At 51.1% G+C, this 23,797-nt stretch overlaps 1 protein-coding gene across 1 annotated transcript in view; it reads right to left on the bottom strand.

Annotated features, from left to right (window-relative positions):
* Positions 1-23,797, bottom strand: part of ZC3H3 (zinc finger CCCH-type containing 3) — a 156,733-nt gene that overhangs the window by 91,532 nt on the left and 41,404 nt on the right. The window contains exon 4 of the mRNA XM_073577360.1: positions 8,564-8,705. Within this exon, the coding sequence (XP_073433461.1) occupies positions 8,564-8,705 (142 nt within the window). The remainder of the gene's footprint in view (positions 1-8,563; positions 8,706-23,797) is intronic.

Below are 23,797 nucleotides of genomic sequence, written 5' to 3'. Positions count from 1 at the left end.
CGCTGCCCCCCCCCCAAAAAAAAAGGGGGCAAAACCACGACCGATGCACAAAGAGACTGTGACCAGAGGAGTTATCAGAGGGACGAACACCAAATGCCTGAATCATCGCAGGAGACAAGTCATCCGGCCATTTACTACAGTTTTCTGCCACAAAACTGAAATGTCACAAAATTTCAGCAAAACTTGTAAATCGCAAAAAATGTGCGACTTTTGGGGGTTTATTTTTGGGCTCCTTAGTCTTCTGTGGCTCAGGAATGACCGGAAGAGTTATCAGAGGTGTAAAATGGTGGATGAGGGCCTGGGTCCTCACTGGCACCATATCCGGCCTCAGCCTGATGCCTGGCACCATTGTTACCATCTCATCTACATGCACGACTAACGCATCCCTGGAGCGGAGGGATAACCCTCATCAGATCATCGCGTCTAGGGGGAGTAGTCATGACCTCACATAGGACACCAGCGTGCCCTCATCGTAAGACACCCGAGTGCACTCACTGTAGGAGGCCGGCATGCCCTCATCGTAAGACACCCGAGTGCACTCACCGTAGGAGGCCGGCGTGCCCTCATCGTAAGACGCCCGAGTGCACTCACCGTAGGAGGCCGGCGTGCCCTCATCGTAAGACGCCCGAGTGCACTCACCGTAGGAGGCCGGCGTGCCCTCATCGTAAGACGCCCGAGTGCACTCACCGTAGGAGGCCGGCGTGCCCTCATCGTAAGACGCCCGAGTGCACTCACCGTAGGAGGCCGGCGTGCCCTCATCGTAAGACGCCCGCGTGCACTCACCGTAGGAGGCCGGCGTGCCCTCATCGTAAGACGCCCGAGTGCACTCACCGTAGGAGGCCGGCGTGCCCTCATCGTAAGACGCCCGAGTGCACTCACCGTAGGAGGCCGGCGTGCCCTCATCGTAAGACGCCCGAGTGCACTCGCCGTAGGAGGCCGGCGTGCCCTCATCGTAAGACGCCCGAGTGCACTCGCCGTAGGAGGCCGGCGTGCCCTCATCGTAAAACGCCCGAGTGCACTCGCCGTAGGAGGCCGGCGTGCCCTCATCGTAAGACGCCCGAGTGTACTTGCCGTAGGAGGCCGGCATGCCCTCATCGTAGGATGCCAGTATGCACTCACCGTAGGAGGCCGGTGTGCCCTCGTAAGACGCCCGAGTGCACTTGCCGTAGGAGGCCGGCGTGCCCTCACCACAGGACGCCAGCCTGCCTTCGCCACAGGACGCCGGCGTGCCCTCATCGCGGGACGCTCGGCGTGCCCTCATCGCGGGACGCTCGGCGTGCCCTCATCGCGGGACGCTCGGCGTGCCCTCATCGCGGGACGTTCCGTGTGCCCTCAGCACGAGACGCCAGCATGCCCTCATTGTAAGACGCCCGAGTGTACTCGCAGTAGGAGGACGCGTGCCCTCGCCACAGGACGCCAGCATGCCCTCATCAAAAGACGCCCGAGTGCACTCACCGTAGGAGGCCGACGTGCCTTCACCACAGGACGCCAGCGTGCCCTCACCACAGAACGCCAGCGTGCCCTCATCGTAGGATGCCAGTATGCCCTCACCACAGGATGCCAGCATGCCCTCATCGTAAGACGCCCGAGTGCACTCGCCGTAGGAGGCCGGCGTGCCCTCACCACAGGACACCAGCGTGCCCTCGTAAGACGCCCGAGTGCACTCGCCGTAGGAGGCCGGCGTGCCCTCGCCACAGGACGCCAGCGTGCCTTCGCCACAGGATGCCAGTTTGCCCTCATCGTAGGACGCCCGCGTGCCCTCACTATACAACGCCGGTGTGCCCTCATCGCGGGACATTCAGCGTGCCCTCATCACGGGACGTTCGGCGTGCCCTCATCACGGGACGTTCGGCGTGCCCCCCCTCTTACATCACCTGCCCTATGTATGTCCACCCGCACCACCAAGCTGGTCAGCGTCATAAGACATCTAGCAAAACAAAGAACGCAGCTTCAGATGTGACTACAGTATAAGACAACTGAGCAGCAGAAGTGTAATAGCACCTTCTTATACTGCAGTCACATCTGAAGCTGCAGTCACTGTTCTGCCTGTTACTTATGTCCTATACTGTAGTCACAACTAAAGCTGCAGCCACAGTTGTGCTAGTCATTTATGTCCTGTACTGTAGTGACATCTAAAGCTGCAGTTACAGTTGTGACAGTTAATTACATCATATACTGTAGTCACATCTAAAGCTGCAGTCACAGTTGTGACGGTCATTAAATCTTATACTATAGTAACATCTAAAGCTGAAGTCACAGTGGTGCCAGTTACTTACGTCCTATACTGTAGTCGCTTCTAAAGCTGCAGTCACAGATGAGCTGGAAAATATGGAATGCTGAAACGAGTTACATATCACGGCCACAGATATCTATAACAGCCGCCATTACTCAGCTCCTGCTCCGCTGCTGGCGTCAGTCCTCACTGCTGCTCTGGGATTCTATTCATGGAGCAGGAAGGCAATGATGGAGGATCCTGGGAACACTGTCAGCTATGAGACGAGACAGCCTTCCTGCTCCAGCGATCGGCGGCATGTAGCTGCCATTACTCGGCTCCTGCTCCGCTGTTGGCGTCAATCCTCACTGCTGCTCTGGGATTCTATTCATGGAGCAGGAGGGCAATGATGGAGGATCTTAGGAATGCTGTCAGCCATGAGACAGCCTTCCTGCTCCAGCGATCGGCGGCACGTAGCCGGCATTACTCGGATCCTGCTCCGCTGCTGGCGTCAGTCCTCACTGCTGCTCTGGGATTCTATTCATGCAGCAGGAAGGCAATGATGGAGGATCCTAGGAACGCTGTCAGCTATGAGACGAGGAGACAGCCTTCCTGCTCCAGCGATCGGCGGCATGTAGCTGCCATTACTCGGATCCTGCTCCGCTGCTGGCGTCAGTCCTCACTGCTGCTCTGGGATTCTATTCATGGAGCAGGAAGGCAATGATGGAGGATCCTAGGAACGCTGTCAGCTATGAGACGAGGAGACAGCCTTCCTGCTCCAGCGATCGGCGGCATGTAGCTGCCATTACTCGGATCCTGCTATGCTGCCGGCGTCAGTCCTCACTGCTGCTCTGGGATTCTATTCATGGAGCAGGAAGGCAATGATGGAGGATCCTAGGAACGCTGTCAGCTATGAGACGAGGAGACAGCCTTCCTGCTCAAGCGATTGGCGGCACGTAGCTGCCATTACTCTGCAAGCCGGGAGCAGGCAGGAGGGGGTAGCGAAAGTGGCGGCCATAAATCTGCGACTTGTTCACAATGATCTGAACTCTTATTAAGTAAATTAATTTAAGCTAATTTAGGTTGATGGTGACGGGCGACGGCGGTGATTTACAGAGGGGGAAATTGCTTCAGGAAGGGCCGCGCTCACCAGATAGCAGAGTCGCAGATTACATCCACTTACCCCGCACATTAATATGGAAATCGCCGGTGTAAATTCAGACTCGTTCGCGGGCAAAAATTATCTTCATAAATTTGGGAGAACGGCTCCCTAGGCGCTGATAAATCTATTTGTAAGGAAAATATTACGGGGAAAATGCCGTTAAATTAGCAGAAAATCCTCATCCGTCTATTTCCTGCAATGGGTTGTGTGGAGGGAGCGGGCGAGAATGTGGGCGGGGGGCAGGAAGAGAAAGGACGCAGGGACGGAACCAAAAAGTACCCAAAATCAGTCCCTCCTGAGACAGAACGCACCTCGTGTCTCACAGAGGCCACTGCAGCATGGAGGGGGAACCAGTGCAGTCCTCTCAGAGGATGTAAGCAGCATCTGACTGCTGAACTCAAGCTGGTCTGGGGTCTGCATACATGGGGGTCCGGTGTGTGTAGATGGGGGTGTGGAGTCAGACAGGGTGGCTGGTCTGGGGGCTGTATACATGGGGTCTGGAGTCAGACGGGGTGGCTGGTCTGGGGTCTGTATGAATGGGGGTCTGGTGTGTGTAGATGGGGTGGCTGGTCTGGGGTCTGTATACATGGGGATCCGGTGTGTGTAGATGGGCTCTGGAGTAAGATGTGATGGCTGGTCTGGGGTCTGTATACATGGGGGTCCGGTGTGTGTAGATTGGGTCTGGAGTCAGACGGGGTGGCTGGTCTGGAGTCTGTATACAAGGGGGTCCGGAGTCCGTGTAGATGGGGGTGTGGAGAAAGACGGGGTGGCAGGTCTGGGGTCTGTATACATGGGGGTCCGGTGTGTGTAGATGGGGTCTGGAGTCAGACGGGGTGGCTGGTCAGGGGTCTGGTGTGTGAAGATGGGGGTGTGGAGTCAGACGGGGTGGCTGGTCTGGGGTCTGTATGAATGGGGGTCTGGTGTGTGTTGATAGGGGTCTGGAGAAAGACAGGGTGGCGGTCTGGAGTCTGTATACATGGGGGTCCGGAGTCCGTGTAGATGGGGGTGTGGAGAAAGACTGGGTTGAAGGTCTGGGGTCTGTATACATGGGGGTCCGGTGTGTGTAGATGGGGTCTGGAGTAAGATGGGGTGGCTGGTCTGGGGTCTGTATACATGGGGGTCCAGCGTGTGTAGAAGGGGCCTGGAGGGGTGGCTGGTCTGGAGTCTGTATACATGGGGGTCCAGTGTGTGTAGATGGGGTCTGGAGTAAGATGGAGTGGCTGGTCTGGGGTCTGCACACATGGGGGTCTGGTGTGTGTAGATGGGGCCTGGAGGGGTGGCTGGTCTGGGGTCTGTATGAATGGGGGTCCAGTGTGTGTAGATGGGGTCTGGAGTAAGATGGGGTGGCTGGTCTGGGGTCTGTATACATAGAGGTCCGGTGTGTGTAGATGGGGCCTGGAGTCAGACGGGGTGGCTGGTCTGGAGTCAGTATACATGGGAGACTAGAGTCCGTGTAGACGGGGGTGTGGAGAAAGACGGGGTGGCAGGTCTGGAGTCAGTATACATGGGAGACTAGAGTCCGTGTAGACGGGGGTGTGGAGAAAGACGGGGTGGCAGGTCTGGGGTCTGTATACATGGGGGTCCGGTGTGTGTAGATGGGGTCTGGAGTAAGACAGGGTGGCTGGTCTGGGGTCTGTAAACCGAGGGAGTCTAGTCTGAGGACATGGCTGGAATGGTTTGGGGTCCGTATCTTAGTGGAGGGGGTCTGGTATGAAGTCCGGATGCATGTAAGGTTGTGTGGGGCAGAGAATCTTGTGAACTATTGATTCCCAATCTGTGATCTGACGCTGAGGAGCAGAAGTCTAGAAAGTACAAGGATCCCTATAAATTGCAAGGTCTGTTACTTTTCCACAAGTTCCTCCTGTAAAGTTCAAAATCGTTTCCAATGTTCCCCCGAGGCTCCAGCACCTTTAGTGATTAGGAAGGACGAGAAGCTGCAGGAAATCTGAATATGATGCACTGCACGAGGCAGCCCCCGTTATAAGACCACAATGGCTGAGAACAGCCCCAGGAAGAGGACAGACGTGCATCTGTGTCTGTGGTCGGGGTGACCCCCTCAGATAAGCACTTCACACCCTCAATATTTGGCAATATAAGCCACAGTGCGGAGCGAGGAGGGGGCGCGGAGAAATGGAGGGGGGCCGAGGCGCGGAGAAATGGAGGGGGGCCGAGGCGCGGAGAAATGGAGGGGGGCCGAGGCGCGGAGAAATGGAGGGGGGCCGAGGCGCGGAGAAATGGAGGGGGGCCGAGGCGCGGAGAATTGGAAGGGGGCCGAGGCAAGGAGAAATGGAGGGGGGGGGGTCGAGGCAAGGAGAAAAGAAGGGGGCCGAAGCGCGGAGCGAGGGGGCGAGGAGTAAGGAGGGGGCCGGGGCGAGGAGCAAGGAGGTGGCCGAGGCACAGAGCGATGAGGGGGCCGAGGCACGGAGAAAAGGAGGGGGCCGAGGCGAGGAGGGGGCCAAGCCGCTGCTGCAGCTGTCCCGGTGTTAGAGACATGCTATGTTCAGTATGGCTGCCTGTAACCAGAGGAAAGCGTGACCTCCACAGAAGCACTACATCCTCATCATCCACCGCCAGCCACATCTCCAACTACAGCTCACACTGGCAGAAAGGATCGGTCACAGCTGAAGGACAGTTACACTGTGTCAGTGCAAAATTTGGTGCAAAAAATACAAATCTTGATCTTTTTTTTCTGCAAGTGACTTCCACCACTTCTTCATGAAGCAGGTGGGGGCTCACACACTAATCTGTGGGGTCTCAAGCATTACTATGTCCTACTTGTTACAGTGCATCAGTATAAGGAAGATCTATCAGCTGCTGGACACATTGTAGCAGTCCTACAGTTGCGAGTAGTAAGCACCCGGCCTCCTTATGTGAATAATAAAGTGAGATCTCAAAAGATGGCGAGAAATACTTCGACACAGTCACAGGACTGTGGGGGGAGGTCGGGGGTCCGATAGTAACAGGTGGAGTTACCCTTTAAGGGAACTGTGAGTAATCGGAGTATTATGGACAGATCTGGGGCGTCGGCAGGAACTGATAAATGTCCGCAGGATAAAAGTACCAAACATCTCTGTCCTCGGGAGCCGGAGTCACATTCTGGAGGGGGTCGCGGAAGACGTGTCAAAATGTCCAGCTGCTAATGTGTTAGAAAAACACGTCCACCATCGGCGTCTCTGACGTCCCGGGGCTCCTGTGCTGGACGCTACAGGCCCTGCCGGACACCAGGGGTCACACACGAGGGACAGAACCCCCAAGTGTAAAATGGACAGAGCGACTCAGGGGCTATGGTGGAAAATAAAAAAAAAACCGCAGAGACCAGAGCCAGGCGGCTGCTGACAAGCCGGAGAAAATCACAGGAGGCATCAGCAGAGGTCGAGACCATGAAAAGGAAAGACCTGAATACAAGTGACCAGACAGTGACGGCGGCGGAGGCGACAGTGAGGACCGCGGTGTAGATGATGGAGGCGACAGTGTGAGGACCACGGTGTAGATGGAGGCAACAGTGTGAGGACCACAGTGTAAATGATGGCGGAGGCAACAGTGTGAGAACCGTGTTGTAGATGATGGTGGAGGTGATGGCGTGAGGACCGCGGTGTAGATGATGGTAGAGGCGATAGTGTGAGGACCGCGGTGTAGATGATGGTGGAGGCGATAGTGTGAGAATCGCGGTGTAGATGATGGAGGCGATAGTGTGAGAACTGCGGTGTAGATGATGGAGGCGATAGTGTGAGAATCGCGGTGTAGATGATGGAGGCGATAGTGTGAGAACTGCGGTGTAGATGATGGAGGCGATAGTGTGAGGACCGCGGTGTAGATGATGGTGGAGGCGATCGTGTGAGAACTGCGGTGTAGATGATGGTGGAGGCGATAGTGTGAGAACTGCGGTGTAGATGATGGAGGCGATAGTGTGAGGACCGCGGTGTAGATGATGGTGGAGGCGATAGTGTGAGAACTGCGGTGTAGATGATGGAGGCGATAGTGTGAGGACCGCGGTGTAGATGATGGTGGAGGTGATTGTGTGAGAACTGCGGTGTAGATGATGGTGAAGGTAATAGTGTGAGAACTGCGGTGTAGATGATGGCGGAGGTGATCGTGTGAGAACTGCGGTGTAGATGATGATGGAGGCGATCGTGTGAGAACTGCGGTGTAGATGATGATGGAGGCGATAGTGTGAGGACCGCGGTGTAGATAATGGCGGAGGCGATAGTGTGAGAACTGCGGTGTAGATGATGGCGGAGGCGATAGTGTGAGAACTGCGATGTAGATGATGGTGGAGGCGATAGTGTGAGGACCGCGGTGTAGATGATGGTGGAGGTGATCGTGTGAGAACTGCGGTGTAGATGATGGTGGAGGCGATAGTGTGAGGACCGCGGTGTAGATGATGGCGGAGGTGATCGTGTGAGAACTGCGGTGTAGATGATGGTGGAGGTGATCGTGTGAGAACCGCGGTGTAGATGATGGCGAAGGCGATAGTGTGAGAACTGCGGTAGAGATGATGATGGAGGTGATAGTGTGAGAACTGCGGTAGAGATGATGATGGAGGTGATAGTGTGAGAACTGCGGTAGAGATGATGATGGAGGTGATAGTGTGAGAACTGCGGTAGAGATGATGATGGAGGCGATAGTGTGAGAACTGCGGTGTAGATGATGATGGAGGCGATAGTGTGAGGACCGCGGTGTAGATGATGGTGGAGGCGATAGTGTGAGAATCGCGGTGTATATGATGGCGAAGGCGATAGTGTGAGGACTGCGGTGTAGATGATGGAGGCGATAGTGTGAGAACTGCGGTGTAGATGATGGAGGCGATCGTGTGAGAACCGCGGTGTAGATGATGGTGGAGGCGATAGTGTGAGAACTGCGGTGTAGATGATGGTGGAGGCGATAGTGTGAGAACTGCGGTAGAGATGATGATGGAGGCGATAGTGTGAGGACCGCGGTAGAGATGATGATGGAGGCGATAGTGTGAGGACCGCGGTGTAGATGATGGAGACGACAGCGTGCGGACTGAGTTGTGGATGATGCAGGTGACAGTGTGAGAACCGTGCGGTGTAGGTGACGGCAGAGGTGCTAGTGTGAGGAGTGTGCTCAGTGAAAAGAAGAGCACACGAACCCACGTTCTTTACTTCCGCACACTCGCATCTCCAGTCGGAGGCTCACTGACACATGACTATACATTGAGCAGCACCTACCGTGTTCTCCAGTTTAGAGATGCGCTGAGAGGAGATAACGGAGATGTCACCAGGGGTGGGGGGCCGCTCCTCTTCACGATCCTGTATCGGGTCTTAATCACCCGGCTGGAGGAGGAACTTCTCATGGTGGGAGAGGACAAAGCTACAGAAAGACAACAGCATGGAGGTGAAAGGCTGCAGAATTACACAGGCCCAGAATGTTAACATGTATCTCTATATACAAGGAGCTCCCCCTAGTGTTGGCTGCAGACAGGATCTTATGTATCTCTGTATACAGGGAGCTCCCCCTAGTGGTGGCTGCAGACAGGATCTTATCATAATAATAAATTTTATTTCTATAGCGCCGACATATTCCGCAGCACTTTACATTTCGGAGGGGACTTGTACAGACGATAGACATTACAGCATAACAATAATCACATAGATCATAACAGATACCAAGAGGAATGAGAGCCCTGCTCGCAAGCTTACAGTCTATAAGGAAAGAGGTAGACACGAAAAGTGGGTGGTAACAATTGCCCTGATTGTATGGACCAGCCATAATGTTAAGTGTGTATCAGTACAGACACAGAGGGCTAATGGAGGCATAAAGCATGTGGGAACATGATACGGGGAACCTGGTTATGATAAAACTTTTAGCTGTGCCACACAGGGATAGATTAGGTTAATGTGTTGAGGCGATAGGCCAGTCTGAATAAATGCATTTTCAGCGCATGCTTAAAATTGTGGGGATTGGGGACTAATCGTATTGACCTGGGAAGTGCATTCCAAAGAATTGGCGCAGCACGTGTATAGTCTTGGAGACGGGAGTGGGAGGTTCTGACTATTGAGGATGCTAACCTCAGGTCATCAGCAGAACGGAGGGCGCGGGTAGGATGGTAGACTGAAACAAGGGAGGAGATGTAGGGTGGTGCTGAGCCATGGAGGGCTTTGTGGGTGAGGGTAATAAGTTTATACTGAATTCTGGAGTGGATGGGTAGCCAGTGTAAGGACTGGCACAAGGTAGAGGCATCGGTGTAACGATTGGTGAGGAATATGATCCTGGCTGCAGCATTCAAGACAGATTGGAGAGGGGAGAGTTTGGTAAGAGGGAGACCGATTAGAAGAGAGATACAATAGTCTAGACGAGTATGAATAAGATAAACAGTAAGAGTTTTTGCAGAGTCAAAAGTAAGAAAAGGTCAAATTCTAGAAATGTTTTTGAGGTGCAGATGACAAGAGCGAGCCAGTGATCGGATGTGGGGGGCAAAGGAAAGCTCGGAGTCAAGCATGACCCCAAAACAGCGGGCATGTTGCTGGGGAGTAATAGTGGAACCACACACACAAATGGCAATGTAGGGTATAGGTGCATTAGTAGAGGGAGGAAGCACAAGGAGTTCAGTCTCTGACAGGTTCAGTTTCAGATATAGTGAGGACATGATGTTAGACACAGCGTTTAGACAATCGCCGGTGTTTTCTAGAAAGGCTGGCGTGATTGTCAGGAGAAGAAGCGTATAATTGGGTGTCATCAGCATAGAGATGGTACTGGAAACCATATCTACTGATTGTTTGACGAATAGGGGCAGTGTACAAGGAGAAGAGGAGGGGGCCTAGGACTGATCCTTGAGGAACCCCAACAGTAAGGGGAAGGTGAGAGGAGGAGGAACCGGCAAAAGATACAGTGAAGGAGCAGTCAGAGAGATAGGAGGAGAACCAGGAGAGAACGGTGTCCTTGAGGCCAATGGAACGATGCATAGTGAGGAGGAGCTGATGATCCACAGTGTCGAATGCTGCAGAGAGATCCAAGAGAATTAGCATGGAGTAATGACCATTTGATTTAGCTGTTAGCAGATCATTAGAGACTTTAGTGAGGGCAGTTTCAGTAGAGTGTAAGGAGCGGAAACCGGATTGGAGAGGGTCGAGAAGAGAGTTTTCTGAGAGATAGCGGATAAGACGGGAGTGGACCAGGCGTTCCAGGAGTTTAGCGATGAAGGGAAGATTAGAGACAGGTCTATAGTTAGCGGCACAGTTTTGGTCGAGGGATGGTTTTTTAAGTAGTGAATGTATGACGGCATGCTTAACCCCTTCACGACCTTTGACGCCACGTAGGCGTCATGAAAAGTCGTGCCAGAACGACCCATGACGCCTATGTGGCGTCATGACTTTAAAGCCCCCCTGCGGGTCGGGTGACCGGGGTCACTGAAAGGTCACCCGACCCGCAGATACAGGGGGCTTTGTTCTTCGCCACAGGGGGCGTGGCTTCACCCCCACGTGGCTACGATCGCTCTGATTGGCTGTTAAAAGTGAAACAGCCAATCAGAGCGATAGTAATATTTCATCAATGAAAATTGATGAAATATTACAATCCAGCCATGGCCGATGCTGCTGTAGCATCGGACATGGCTGGAGACACCGATTCCACCCCCCCCCCACTGGCGATCGCCCCCCCCCCCGCAACTGAATGACAGCGGCGATCTGCCGCCGCTGTCATGATCTGCCCCCCTCCCATTCCCTTCGCTCCCCGCCAGCTTCCGATCCCCCCCTCACCCCATCTCACCTCCCCCGGCACCTTCTAAGTCCCCCCGTCGCTCCCGGTGTCCGGCGGGTCCGGTTCATGGGCGCCGCCATCTTAGAAAATGGCGGGCGCATGCGCAGTGCGCCCGCCCGAATCTGCCGGCTGCAGATTCAATTCTTTCATTTTGATCACTCTCACAGTGATCAAAATGAAAGAAAAAGTAAATAAACCCCCCGATTATCACCCCCAGAGGTAGGCACCACTAATAAAATAAAGAAAATATTTTTATTTTTATTTTTCCATTAGGGTTAGGGTTGAAAAGAGGGTTAGGGTTAGGGTTGAAAAGAGGGTTAGGGTTAGGGTTGAAAAGAGGGTTAGGGTTAGGGTTGGAAAGAGGGTTAGGGTTGGAAAGAGGGTTAGGGTTAGGGTTGGAAAGAGGGTTAGGGTTGGAAAGAGGGTTAGGGTTGGAAAGAGGGTTAGGGTTAGGGTTGGAAAGAGGGTTAGGGTTGGAAAGAGGGTAAGGGTTGGAAAGAGGGTAAGGGTTGGAAAGAGGGTTAGGGTTGGAAAGAGGGTTAGGGTTAGGATTGGAAAGAGGGTTAGGGTTGGAAAGAGGGTTAGGGTTAGGGTTGGAATTAGGGTTAGCGTTGGAATTAGGGTTAGGCTTGTGGTTAGGGATGTGTTAGGGTTAGGGCTGGAGTTAGAATTGAGGGGTTTCCACTGTTTAGGCACATCAGGGGGTCGCCAAACGCGACATGGTGCAACCATTGATTCCAGCCAATTTTGCGTTCAAAAAGTCAAACGGTGCTCCCTCCCTTCCAAGCCCTGACGTGTGCCCAAACAGTGGTTTACCCCAACATATGAGGTATCAGCGTACTCAGGAAAAATTGCACAACAACTTTTGGGGACTAATTTCTCGTGTTACCCTTGGGAAAATAAAAAATTGGGGGCTAAAAAATTATTTTTGTGGAAAAAAATGATTTTTTCATTTTCACGTCTCTGAATTATAAACTTCTGTGAAGCACTTGGGGGTTCAAAGTGCTCACAACACATCTTACATACGTTCCTTGGAAGGTCTAGTTTCCAAAATGGGGTCACTTGTGGGGGGGTTTCCACTGTTTAGGCACATCAGGGGCTCTGCAAACATAATGACGACCGCAGACTATTCCATCAAAGTCTGCATTTCAAAACGTCACTACTTCCATTCCGAGCCTTGACGTGTGCCCAAACAATGGTTCCCCCCCACATATGGGGTACCAGCGTACTCAGGACAAACTGGACAACAACTTTTGGGGTCCAATTTCTCCTGTTACCCTTGTGAAAATAAAAAATTGTGGGCTAAAAAATCATTTTTTGAGTAAAAAAAAGATTTTTTATTTTCACGGTTCTGCATTATAAACTTCTGTGAAGCACTTGGGGGTTCAAAGTGCTGCTCACCACACATCTAGATAAGTTCCTTGGTGGTCTAGTTTCCAAAATGGGGTCACTTGTGGGGGGTTTCCACTGTTTAGGCACATCAGAGGCTCTGCAAACGTAACATGATGCCCGCAGACCATTCGATCAAGTCGGTATTTCAAAACGTCACTACTTCCCTTCCGAGCCCCGACGTGTGCCCAAACAATGGTCCCTCCCCACATATGGGGTATCAGCATACTCAGGGCAAACTGGACAACAACTTTTGGGGTCCAATTTCTCCTGTTACCCTTGTGAAAATAAAAAATTGCGAGCTAAAAATTCATTTTTTGAGGAAAAAAAAAGATTTTTTATTTTCATGGCTCTGCGTTACAATCTTCTGTGAAGCTCTTCGGGGTTCAAGGTGCTCACCACACATCTAGATAAGTTCCTTGGGGGGTCTAGTTTCCAAAATGGGGTAACTTGTGGGGGGTTTCCACAGTTTAGGTACACCAAGGGCTCTGCAAATGTAACATGATGCCCGCAGACCATTCCATCAAAGTCTGCATACCAAAACGTCACTACTTCCCTTCCGAGCCCTGACGTGTGCCCATACAGTGGTCATCCCCCACATATGGGGTATCAGCGTACTCAGGACAAACTGGACAACAACTTTTGGGGTCCAATTTCTCCTGTTACCCTTGTGAAAAAAAAATTGCGTGCTAAAATTCATTTTTTTTGAGGGAAAAAAAATGATTTTTTATTTTCACGGCTCTGCATTATAAACTTCTGTGAAGCACTTGGGGGTTCAAGGTGCTCACCACACATCTAGATAAGTTCCTTGGGGGGTCTAGTTTCCAAAATAGGGTCACTTGTGGGGGGTTTCTACTGTTTAGGCACACAGGGGCTCAGCAAATGTAACATGACGCCCGCAGACCATTCCATCAAAGTCAGCATTTCAAAATGTCACTACTTCCCTGCTGAGCCCCAACGTGTGCCCAAACAGTGGTTCCCCCCCACATATGGGGTACCAGCGTACTCAGGACAAACTGGACAACAACTTTTGGGGTCCAATTTATCCTAGTACCCTTGTGAAAATAAAAAATTGCCAACTAAAAAAAATTTTTTTAGGGAAAAAAAAAGATTTTTTATTTTCACTGCTCTGCATTATAAACTTCTGTGAATCACCTGGGGGTTCAAAGTGCTCACTATGCATCTAGATAAGTTCCTTAGGGGGTCTAGTTTCCAAAATGGGGTCATTTGTGGGGGAGCTCCAAAGTTTAGGCACACAGGGGCTCTCCAAACACGACATGGTGTCCGCTAACGATTGGAGCTAATTTTCATTTCAAAAAGTCAAATGGCGCTCATTCCCTTCTGCTCCCTGCCGTGCACCCAAACAGTGGCCCCCCCCCCACATATGGGGTACCAGCGTACTCAGGACAATCTGGACAACAACTTTTTTGGTTCAATTTCTCCTGTTACCCTTGTGAAAATAAAAAATAGCGTGCTAAAAAATCATTTTTGAGGAAAAAAAATGATTTTTTATTTTCACTGCTCTATGTTATAAACTTTTGTGAAGCACTTGGGGGTTCAAAGTGCTCACTACACATCTAGATAAGTTCCTTAAGGGGTCTAGGTTCCAAAATTGTGTCACTTGTGGGGGAGCTCCAATGTTTAGGTACACAGGGGCTCTCCAAACGCGACATGGTGTCCGATAACGATTGGAGCTAATTTTCCATTCAAAAAGTCAAATGGCGCTCCTTCCCTTCCGGGCCCTGCCGTGCACCCAAACAGTGGTTTATGACCACATATGAGGTATCGGTGTACTCAGGAGAAATTGCCCAACAAATTTTAGGATCCATTTTATCCTGTTGCCCATGTGAAAATGAAAAAACTGAGGCTAAAAGATAATTTTTGTGAAAAAAAGTACTTTTTTTTTTTTTACGGATCAATTTGAGAAGCACCTGGGGGTTCAAAGTGATCACTATGCATCTAGATAAGTTCCTTGGGGGGTCTAGTTTCCAAAATGGGGTCACTTGTGGGGGAGCTCCAGTGTTTAGGCACACAGCGACTCTCCAAACGCGACATGGCAAGTGCTAAATATTCCAGCATATTTTCCATTCAAAAAGTCAAATGGCGCTCCTTCCCTTCTGAGCCCTGCCGTGCGCCCAAACAGTGGTTTTTGACCACATATGAGGTATCGGTGTACTCAGGGGAAATTGCCCAACAAATTTTACGATCCATTTTATCCTGTTGCCCATGTGAAAAATGAAAAAATTGATGCTGAAAGAAAATTTTTGTTGGAAAAATTAAAATGTCCTTTTTTTCCTTCCATGTTGCTTTAGTTCCTGTGAAACACCTAAAGGGTTAATAATCTTCTTGAATGTAGTTTTGAGTAGCTTGAGGGGTGCAGTTTTTAGAATGGTGTCACTTTTGGGTATTTTCCACCATATAGACCCCTCAAAGTAACTTCAAATGTGAGGTGGTCCCTAAAAAAAATGGTTTTGTAAATTTTGTTGTAAAAATGAGAAATCGCTGGTCAACTTTTAACCCTTATAACTTCCTAACAAAAAAATATTTTGCTTCCAAAATTGTGCTGGTGTAAAGTAGACATGTGGGAAATGTTATTTAGTAACTATTTTGTGTCACATAACTCTCTAGTTTAACAGAATAAAAATTCAAAATTTGAAAATTGCGAAATTTTCACAATTTTCGCCAAATTTCTGATTTTTTCACAAATAAACGCAAAAATTATCGATCTAAATTTACCACTAACATGAAGCCCAATATGTCACGAAAAAACATTCTCAGAATCGCTAGGATGCGTTGAAGCGTTCCAGAGTTATTACCTCATAAAAGGACACTGGTCAGAATTGCAAAAAATGGCCAGGTCATTAAGGTCAAAATAGGCTGGGTCATGAAGGGGTTAAATGAGGAGGGAAAGATACCAGAAGAGAGACAGAGGTTAAATATTTTAGTTAGGTGAGGGGTGACAGCAGGGGAAAGGGACTGGAGGAGATGTGACGGAAATGGGTCACTGGTGCAAGTGGTTGGGCGAGAAGATGCAAGGAGCCTGCTTACGTCTTCTTCTGTGACTGGCTCAAAATCAGAGCATGAGCTAGATGCAGTGGGGGAGGGAGGACGGTGCATGGTATGAGGTGATTGGGAGATAATTTCCTGTCGAATCTGGTCAATTTTGTCTTTGAAGTAATTGGCCAGATCGTCAGCTCGGAGCTCCGTGGTTGGGGCCTGTACTCTTGGGTTGAGTAGAGAATGAAAAGTGTTAAAGAGACGTTTAGGGTTATTGGACAGTGAGGTGATGACGGTGTTGAAATAGGTTTGTTTGGAGAGGTGAAGGGCAGTGTTGTATGTTCGAAGCATAAACTTATAATGGATGAAATCTTCGGGTTTGGTTGGATTTTCTCCACAGACGTTCGGCGCACCTGGAGCACCGCTGCAGGAAACGTGTTTGCAGGGTGTGCCAGGGTTGTCGCCGTCTGCGTTGTGGTGTTCTATGTATAGGGGGTGCAAATTCATCCAGGGCACTTTGAAGTGTTTCATTGTAATGCTTCAATGCAGAATCAGGACAGGAGAGGGAGGAGATAGGGGCCAATGAAGAAGGCAAGTTCTTCATAAGTTTCTGGGTGTTAATGGCCTGTATGTTTCTATAAGTATGGACAGTGGGGGTGAACTGAGCAGACTGGCAGTTCTTGATAGAGAATGAAAGAAGATTGTGGTCAGAGAGCGGGAGAGGGGAGTTTGCAAAATCATCCACTGCACAAAGCTGAGAAGACCAAGTCGAGGGAGTTTCCGTCTTCATGCGTTGGAGAATTAGTAAGCTGCGAAAGGCCAAACGAGGAGGTTAGAGATAAAAGGTGAGTAGCAGATGATGAGAGGGGAAGAGCAATGGGGATGTTGAAATCTCCCATGATGAGGGTAGAGATGTCACAGGAGAGAAAATGTGGAAGCCAAGTGGCAAAATGATCCAGGAACTGATGGGAGAGGCCGGGAGGACGATACACCACCGCCACTCGCATGGAGAAGGGGGTGTACAGTCTGACGGCATGGACCTCAAAAGAAGGAAAGACAAGTGAGGGTAGTTCAGGGATAACCTGAAAGGTACATTTTGGTGATAGGAGCAGACCAACGCCTCCACCTGCTCTATTGTCTGATCTTGGGGTATGAGAGAAGTGTAGCCCCCCCGTATGAAAGAGCAGCAGCAGCGGTAGTGTCTGACTGCTGGATCCAGGTTTCAGTAAGAGCCAGGAGGTTATGAGAATTAGAAAGGAAAAAGTCATGAGTGAAGGAGAGTTTGTTACACACTGAGCGAGAATTCCAAAGGGCACAATTAAGAGAGACAGATGGCATGCAGGGAATATTAATAAGATCATCATGTATCTCTGTATACAGGGAACTCCCCGTAGTGGTGGCTGCAGACTGGATCTTATCATGTATCTCTGTATACAGGATGCTCCCCCTAATGGTGGCTGCAGACTGGATCTTATCCTGTATCTCTGTATACAGGGCACTCCCCCTAGTGGTGACTGCAGACAGGATTTTATATCTCTGTATACAGGGAGCTCCCCCTAGTGGTGACTGCAGACAGGATCTTATCATGTATCTCGGTATACAGGGAGCTCCCCCTAGTGGTGGCTGCAGACAGGATCTTATCCTGTATCTCTGTATACAGGGAGCTCCCCCTAGTGGTGACTGAAGACAGGATCTTATCCTGTATCTCTATACAGGGAGATCCCCCCTAATGGTGGGAATCGGGAGTCTCAAATAGAACGTCCCGGGTGGAGGCCCTGCAGTTACTTCCCCGTTTTTCACCGCTACTGAAACTGTACGGCGCTGCGGTCACTTACTACAGCTTTTGTCACTGCTGCCCTCTGATAAATCAATGTTGGTGATAGAGGTAGCGGGAGAGGTGAGTGCAGTGTTTTATCAGTTTTTCTGTCACTGACAGCCCACAGGTCGTTTCTCGGAAACATGACGTCATCATGGAGCAGTGAGAGAACCATGGTGAGTGAGGGCAGCACTTCCCCTGATGAGGATTACTTTTAGAGTGGCGATAGAAGCTGTGGACAGGCACTGCTGTCACTCACACTGCTTCTATCACCGTCCCTGATGACGTCTTATTTTAGAGAAACAAGCAGTGGGTCAGTGCTGCACTCGCCTCTCCCACAACTGCGACTGTTTCCAGATATCATGGGGCAGAGCTGGAAGCAGTGGTATGTGACCTCAGTGCCTCATGGCTCACTGTTCCAGGGGAATTAACGCCATCCTCCTGTGATGTCCCTTTACTATAAGCCTTTGACTTTCACGTACAGGGACGACTGTGATGACTGGAACATTGCGCGTTATATCATGTACGGCACATGGTCATATTCGGTGGATGTCCCCCAGGACTGTCTGATGTGTCCTCAGAGACCGGTCACTCGTCACCACCACACTACGTCTGCTTCTTGAGCGGCAGCTTCTCTATGGCCAGAACTCGTTCGCAACCGACACCTCCTTTATATAGAAGTATCTAATTATCCGTCCAGCCGGATGGCGGATATTTATACAGCGCCATGTGTCTTTATTTATTGCGGTGGCCGATTACTTTCTGGCAAGCTCCCAGGTGCCTATTCCAGTCCTGACTCTTCCTGGTGGATCGCAAGTTTGTGGTTCTTACTTGTCACACTGGTCTGGCGGGGGTGCTACCATGCACAATGCTACAAGGACCTAAGCAATATCTGCCTTTATAGGACTGCAAGGTTCCTTGCCATCACCCTGGTGGTCTCCTATAGATCCTTTCAGGCCAGCACCACCCTGATCTTCCTAAACCGAAACCCGTAGGTAACAGCCATCTGTCCCCTACCGTGATGCCAAAAAGCGACAAGACAAAAGCTCATTAGGAGCCTCGGTACTGGGATTTCCATGCCATGACTGCACAATACCAGGTGCCTGCTGCAAAGCCACCACTATCCCTGGTCTGCACCACGCTGCTCTCTTCCCCGCCCTCACATACTGCGCTAATCTCTTCCCCGCCCTCACATACTGCGCTAATCTCTTCCCCGCCCTCACATACTGCGCTAATCTCTTCCCCGCCCTCACATACTGCGCTAATCTCTTCCCCGCCCTCACATACTGCGCTAATCTCTTCCCCGCCCTCACATACTGCGCTGCTCTCTTCCCCACCCTCACATACTGCGCTGCTCTCTTCCCCACCCTCACATACTGCGCTGCTCTCTTCCCCACCCTCACATACTGCGCTGCTCTCTTCCCCACCCTCACATACTGCGCTGCTCTCTTCCCCACCCTCACATACTGCGCTGCTCTCTTCCCCACCCTCACATAATGCGTTGCTCTCTTCCCCACCCTCACATAATGCGCTGCTCTTCCCCACCCTCACATACTGCGCTGCTCTCTTCCCCACCCTCACATACTGCGCTGCTCTCTTCCCCACCCTCACATACTGTGCTGCTCTCTTCCCTGCTGTCTTTCCCACCCCACACACTGCGCTGCTTTCTCCCCCCGTTCTCACATACTGCGCGCTGTCTTCTCCCCCGCCTTCACATACTGCGCTGCTCACTTCCTCACCCTCACATACTGCACTGCTCTCTCCCTCCGCTCTCACATACTGCGCTGTTTTCTCTCCCGCCCTCACACTGCGCTGCTCTCCCCTGCGCTCACATACTGCGCTGCTCTCTTCCCCGCTCTCACATACTGCGCGCTGTCTTCTCTCCCGCCCTCACACTGCGCTGCTCTCTCCCCCGCGATCACATACTGCGCTGCTCTCCCCCCGCGCTCACATACTGCGCTGTCTTCTCCCCCGCGCTCACATACTGCGCTGCTCGCTTACCTGCGCTCACATACTGCGCTGCTCGCTTACCTGCGCTCACATACTGCGCTGCTCGCTTACCTGCGCTCACATACTGCGCTGCTCGCTTACCTGCGCTCACATACTGTGCTGCTCGCTTACCTGCGCTCACATACTGCGCTGCTCGCTTACCTGCGCTCACATACTGCGCTGCCCGCTTACCTGCGCTCACATACTGCGCTGCTCGCTTACCTGCATTCACATACTGCGCTGCTCACTTACCTATGCTCACATACTGCGCTGCTCTTACCTGCGCTCACATACTGCGCTGCTCTTACCTGCGCTCACATACTGAGCTGCTCTAACCTGCGCTCACACACTGAGCTGCTCTTACCTGCGCTCACATACTGCGCTGCCCGCTTACCTGCGCTCACATACTGCGCTGCTCGCTTACCTGCATTCACATACTGCGCTGCTCACTTACCTATGCTCACATACTGCGCTGCTCTTACCTGCGCTCACATACTGCGCTGCTCTTACCTGCGCTCACATACTGAGCTGCTCTAACCTGCGCTCACACACTGAGCTGCTCTTACCTGCGCTCACATACTGCGCTGCTCTTACCTGCGCTCACATACTGCGCTGCTCTTACCTGCGCTGCTCCCCCCCCCCCCGCGCCCACATACTTTATCATGGAATCCTTCATGAGCCTCCAGGTCACAGTGTGGGTACAGCCTGCCCTCCCTGGGCTTGTATAGCGCTGTCTGTTCCAGCCGACCTTAATGGCCAGATTGTGGGCACTGAGTCTTTAACGGCTGAAGATCTGGTGGTCTCTGACACCCGGGAATTTCTCCAGATATGGAGCCAGTCTATAGTCTCTCTAGACTCCGGTACATGGTCAGTTTCTGCGAGATGCTGATCTCGTTCTTCCAGTCACTGACATACCTCTCCCGGCGCTTGTCTACCATCTTCCCGATTCTGGCGTTTGTCAGGCTGCTGTGATTAGTGTTTTGGTCTGGTTGTGTTCGGGTGAGCTATTCCAGGGGTCTTGGTTCGCGTGGGCCACCTATATGTAGCATGGCTTTATAGTGATGGGAGCTTGAATTGCTACTTTGCAGGTGAGCCTGTAGTAGAGGGAATCTGCCCAACTCAGCCTGACAGGCACTGTTGGTGGTGCTCCGATGGACCTGGAGAAGGAGCTTACAGAATTCTATCTGGAATATTTCTGTTGGCCTGGAATCTCACCTTGACCAGTCTGGGCATGTGTGAGGACCCCAGACTTCACTTCACTGCTGTACATGAGGATTGGGACGATGATGGCATCAAAAACTTTTAGCCAGACTCTCACTGGCGGCTTCAGATGGTAGAGTTTCCTTCAGATGGCATAGAAGGTTTTGCAGGCCTTGTTCTTCAGGGTCTCAATGGCTTGTTTGAAGCTCCTTTACTGTTGAATTTCCAGGCCCAGGTAGATGTATTGGTTCGTTCCGGTAAGAGCGCCGTTGTTTAGCAGTTGTTGGCTTTCTTTGCATTGATCGATAGTGCCCATGTGGAGCTGAATTTATCCAAAATTTTCAGGTGGTCTTAGGGACCTTTTTCTGTTGGTGACAGCAGCAATTGGTCATCTGCAAGAATTTCACCCGGGCGTCATGGAGTGAGAGACCTGGTCCCATGGAAGATTCCAGAGCGGTGGCCGCTCAGTGATGTTGATGTTCAAGAATGTTGGACTTAGGGAGCAGCCCTGTCTGATTCCGCGGCTCTTCCATTCAACTCACGCTGCATCGGTTCTCGCGGTGTAGGAGCGTTTGATGACATCATACGTCTTTCCTCCTATTCTGCTCTCCAGCAGTTTCAGGAACAGGTCCAGGTGCCATACTGAGTCAAAGGCCACAAAACAAGCGCATATCTTCTTTGCGTTGTGGATGTGGCTCTGAATGAGGCTGTGCAGGGTGTAAATGTGGTCGGTGGTTTGTCATGAACCCCGCTTGACTTCTGATTTGGACGCTGTGCTTGGTGAGGAAACGGAGAATGTTCTTATTCAGGATGCTATGAACAGTTTCCCCAGGTTGCTGCCGAGACATATTCCTCTGCAGTTGGCAGGTCGTAGCTGTCCACACTCTCTGGATGGGTGTGATGAGGCCTTGGTTCCAGAAGTAGCCAGCGCTCAGCAGGATACTTAACAGTTTAACCATTGCAGCCTGTATTCCTGGTGGGCTGTTTATCAGCATTTCTGGTGGGATTCCAACCAGGCCACCAGCTTTTCTACACCTTATGGAAGAGATTCTCTCTGTAACTTCCTGTAACGTGATTGGTGTATCCAGAGGGTTTTGGAAATGTTTTACTTTTTCCTCCATTGCCTTTAGATTTGCCATTATGCTTTCCTGTTCTTGGCTTAGTCCTTCCTTCAGGATGTCTTTATAGAGGTCTCTGAAGTATTGGAGCCAGATGTTGCCTTTTTTGGTACATGGGATTTTGGTGTACACCTTCATGTATCCTCTCTATATCCTCTACCCACAGATCCACTCTTTATCCTCTACCCACGGATCCTCTCTTTATCCTCTAGCCACGGATCCTCTCTTTATCCTCTACCCACGGATCCTCTAGCCACGGATCCTCTCTTTATCCTCTAGCCACGGATCCTCTCTTTATCCTCTAGCCACGGATCCTCTCTTTATCCTCTACCCACGGATCCTCTCTTTATCCTCTACCCACGGATCCTCTCTTTATCCTCCACCCACGGATCCTCTCTTTATCCTCCACCCACGGATCCTCTCTTTATCCTCCACCCACGGATCCTCTCTTTATCCTCCACCCACGGATCCTCTCTTTATCCTCCACCCACGGATCCTCTCTTTATCCTCCACCCACGGATCCTCTCTTTATCCTCTACCCACGGATCCTCTCTTTATCCTCTAGCCACGGATCCTCTCTTTATCCTCTACCCACGGATCCTCTAGCCACGGATCCTCTCTTTATCCTCTAGCCACGGATCCTCTTTATCCTCTAGCCACGGATCCTCTCTTTATCCTCTAGCCACAGATCCTCTCTTTATCCTCTAGCCACGGATCCTCTCTTTATCCTCTAGCCACGGATCCTCTCTTTATCCTCTAGCCACGGATCCTCTCTTTATCCTCTAGCCACGGATCCTCTCTTTATCCTCTAGCCACGGATCCTCTCTTTATCCTCTAGCCACGGATCCTCTCTTTATCCTCTAGCCACGGATCCTCTCTTTATCCTCTAGCCACGGATCCTCTTTATCCTCCACCCACGGATCCTCTCTTTATCCTCCACCCACGGATCCTCTCTTTATCCTCCACCCACGGATCCTCTCTTTATCCTCCACCCACGGATCCTCTCTTTATCCTCTACCCACGGATCCTCTAGCCACGGATCCTCTCTTTATCCTCTAGCCACGGATCCTCTTTATCCTCTAGCCACGGATCCTCTCTTTATCCTCTAGCCACGGATCCTCTCTTTATCCTCTAGCCACGGATCCTCTCTTTATCCTCTAGCCACGGATCCTCTCTTTATCCTCTAGCCACGGATCCTCTCTTTATCCTCTAGCCACGGATCCTCTCTTTATCCTCTAGCCACGGATCCTCTCTTTATCCTCTAGCCACGGATCCTCTCTTTATCCTCTAGCCACGGATCCTCTCTTTATCCTCTAGCCACGGATCCTCTTTATCCTCCACCCACGGATCCTCTCTTTATCCTCCACCCACGGATCCTCTCTTTATCCTCCACCCACGGATCCTCTCTTTATCCTCCACCCACGGATCCTCTCTTTATCCTCCACCCACGGATCCTCTCTTTATCCTCCACCCACGGATCCTCTCTTTATCCTCCACCCACGGATCCTCTCTTTATCCTCCACCCACGGATCCTCTCTTTATCCTCCACCCACGGATCCTCTCTTTATCCTCCACCCACGGATCCTCTCTTTATCCTCCACCCACGGATCCTCTCTTTATCCTCTACCCACGGATCCGCTCACCTCTACCCATGGATCTTTCTCCACTTAGCTATAGATACAGAATATCTGTCTGCCTCATATGTAAGTGAAGATGGCTTGCCCTGATGAAGTGAGCTGGGACAGCTCAGGAAACGCGTAGGCACCAATAAATTTCCTTGAATTATACCTACAGCAGCGCAGTTTATCATTGCACCTTAAAGCCATCTTCACTTACAAGTCCTTGGACCCTGCGCAGACTGCAGCAGCTGTTTCATGCGTTTGTAGGTGTTGTGACCGAAGTTTCACAACCCTATCAGGTGAGTCTCTCCTTGCCTCACCATTACAATTGTGTTTTAAAGGTTTCGCACAGTGGATGCGCCCTGTTTTGTTTTTTTGCCTCATATGTAGACAGACATGTACATACTTAGTGTCAGACATCGGTCTTGGGGACAGAATACAGATAGCTGTGGATAAGCAGATGTACAGGAGACATATGGGATGTATAATGTGCAGATAGGTAGCTGATAGATGGATGGATAATTTCCGGTGATCCCTGGTGACTTCCTATCACTTCCCCGAAGCTTTCGCTTCCCGTAT

The sequence above is a fragment of the Dendrobates tinctorius genome, unplaced genomic scaffold (genome assembly GCF_039654945.1).
Source record: "Dendrobates tinctorius isolate UK_male_01 unplaced genomic scaffold, ASM3965494v1 ptg000055l, whole genome shotgun sequence".
NCBI classification, from domain to species: domain Eukaryota; kingdom Metazoa; phylum Chordata; class Amphibia; order Anura; family Dendrobatidae; genus Dendrobates; species Dendrobates tinctorius.
This window is presented reverse-complemented; position numbering and strand designations above follow the sequence as displayed.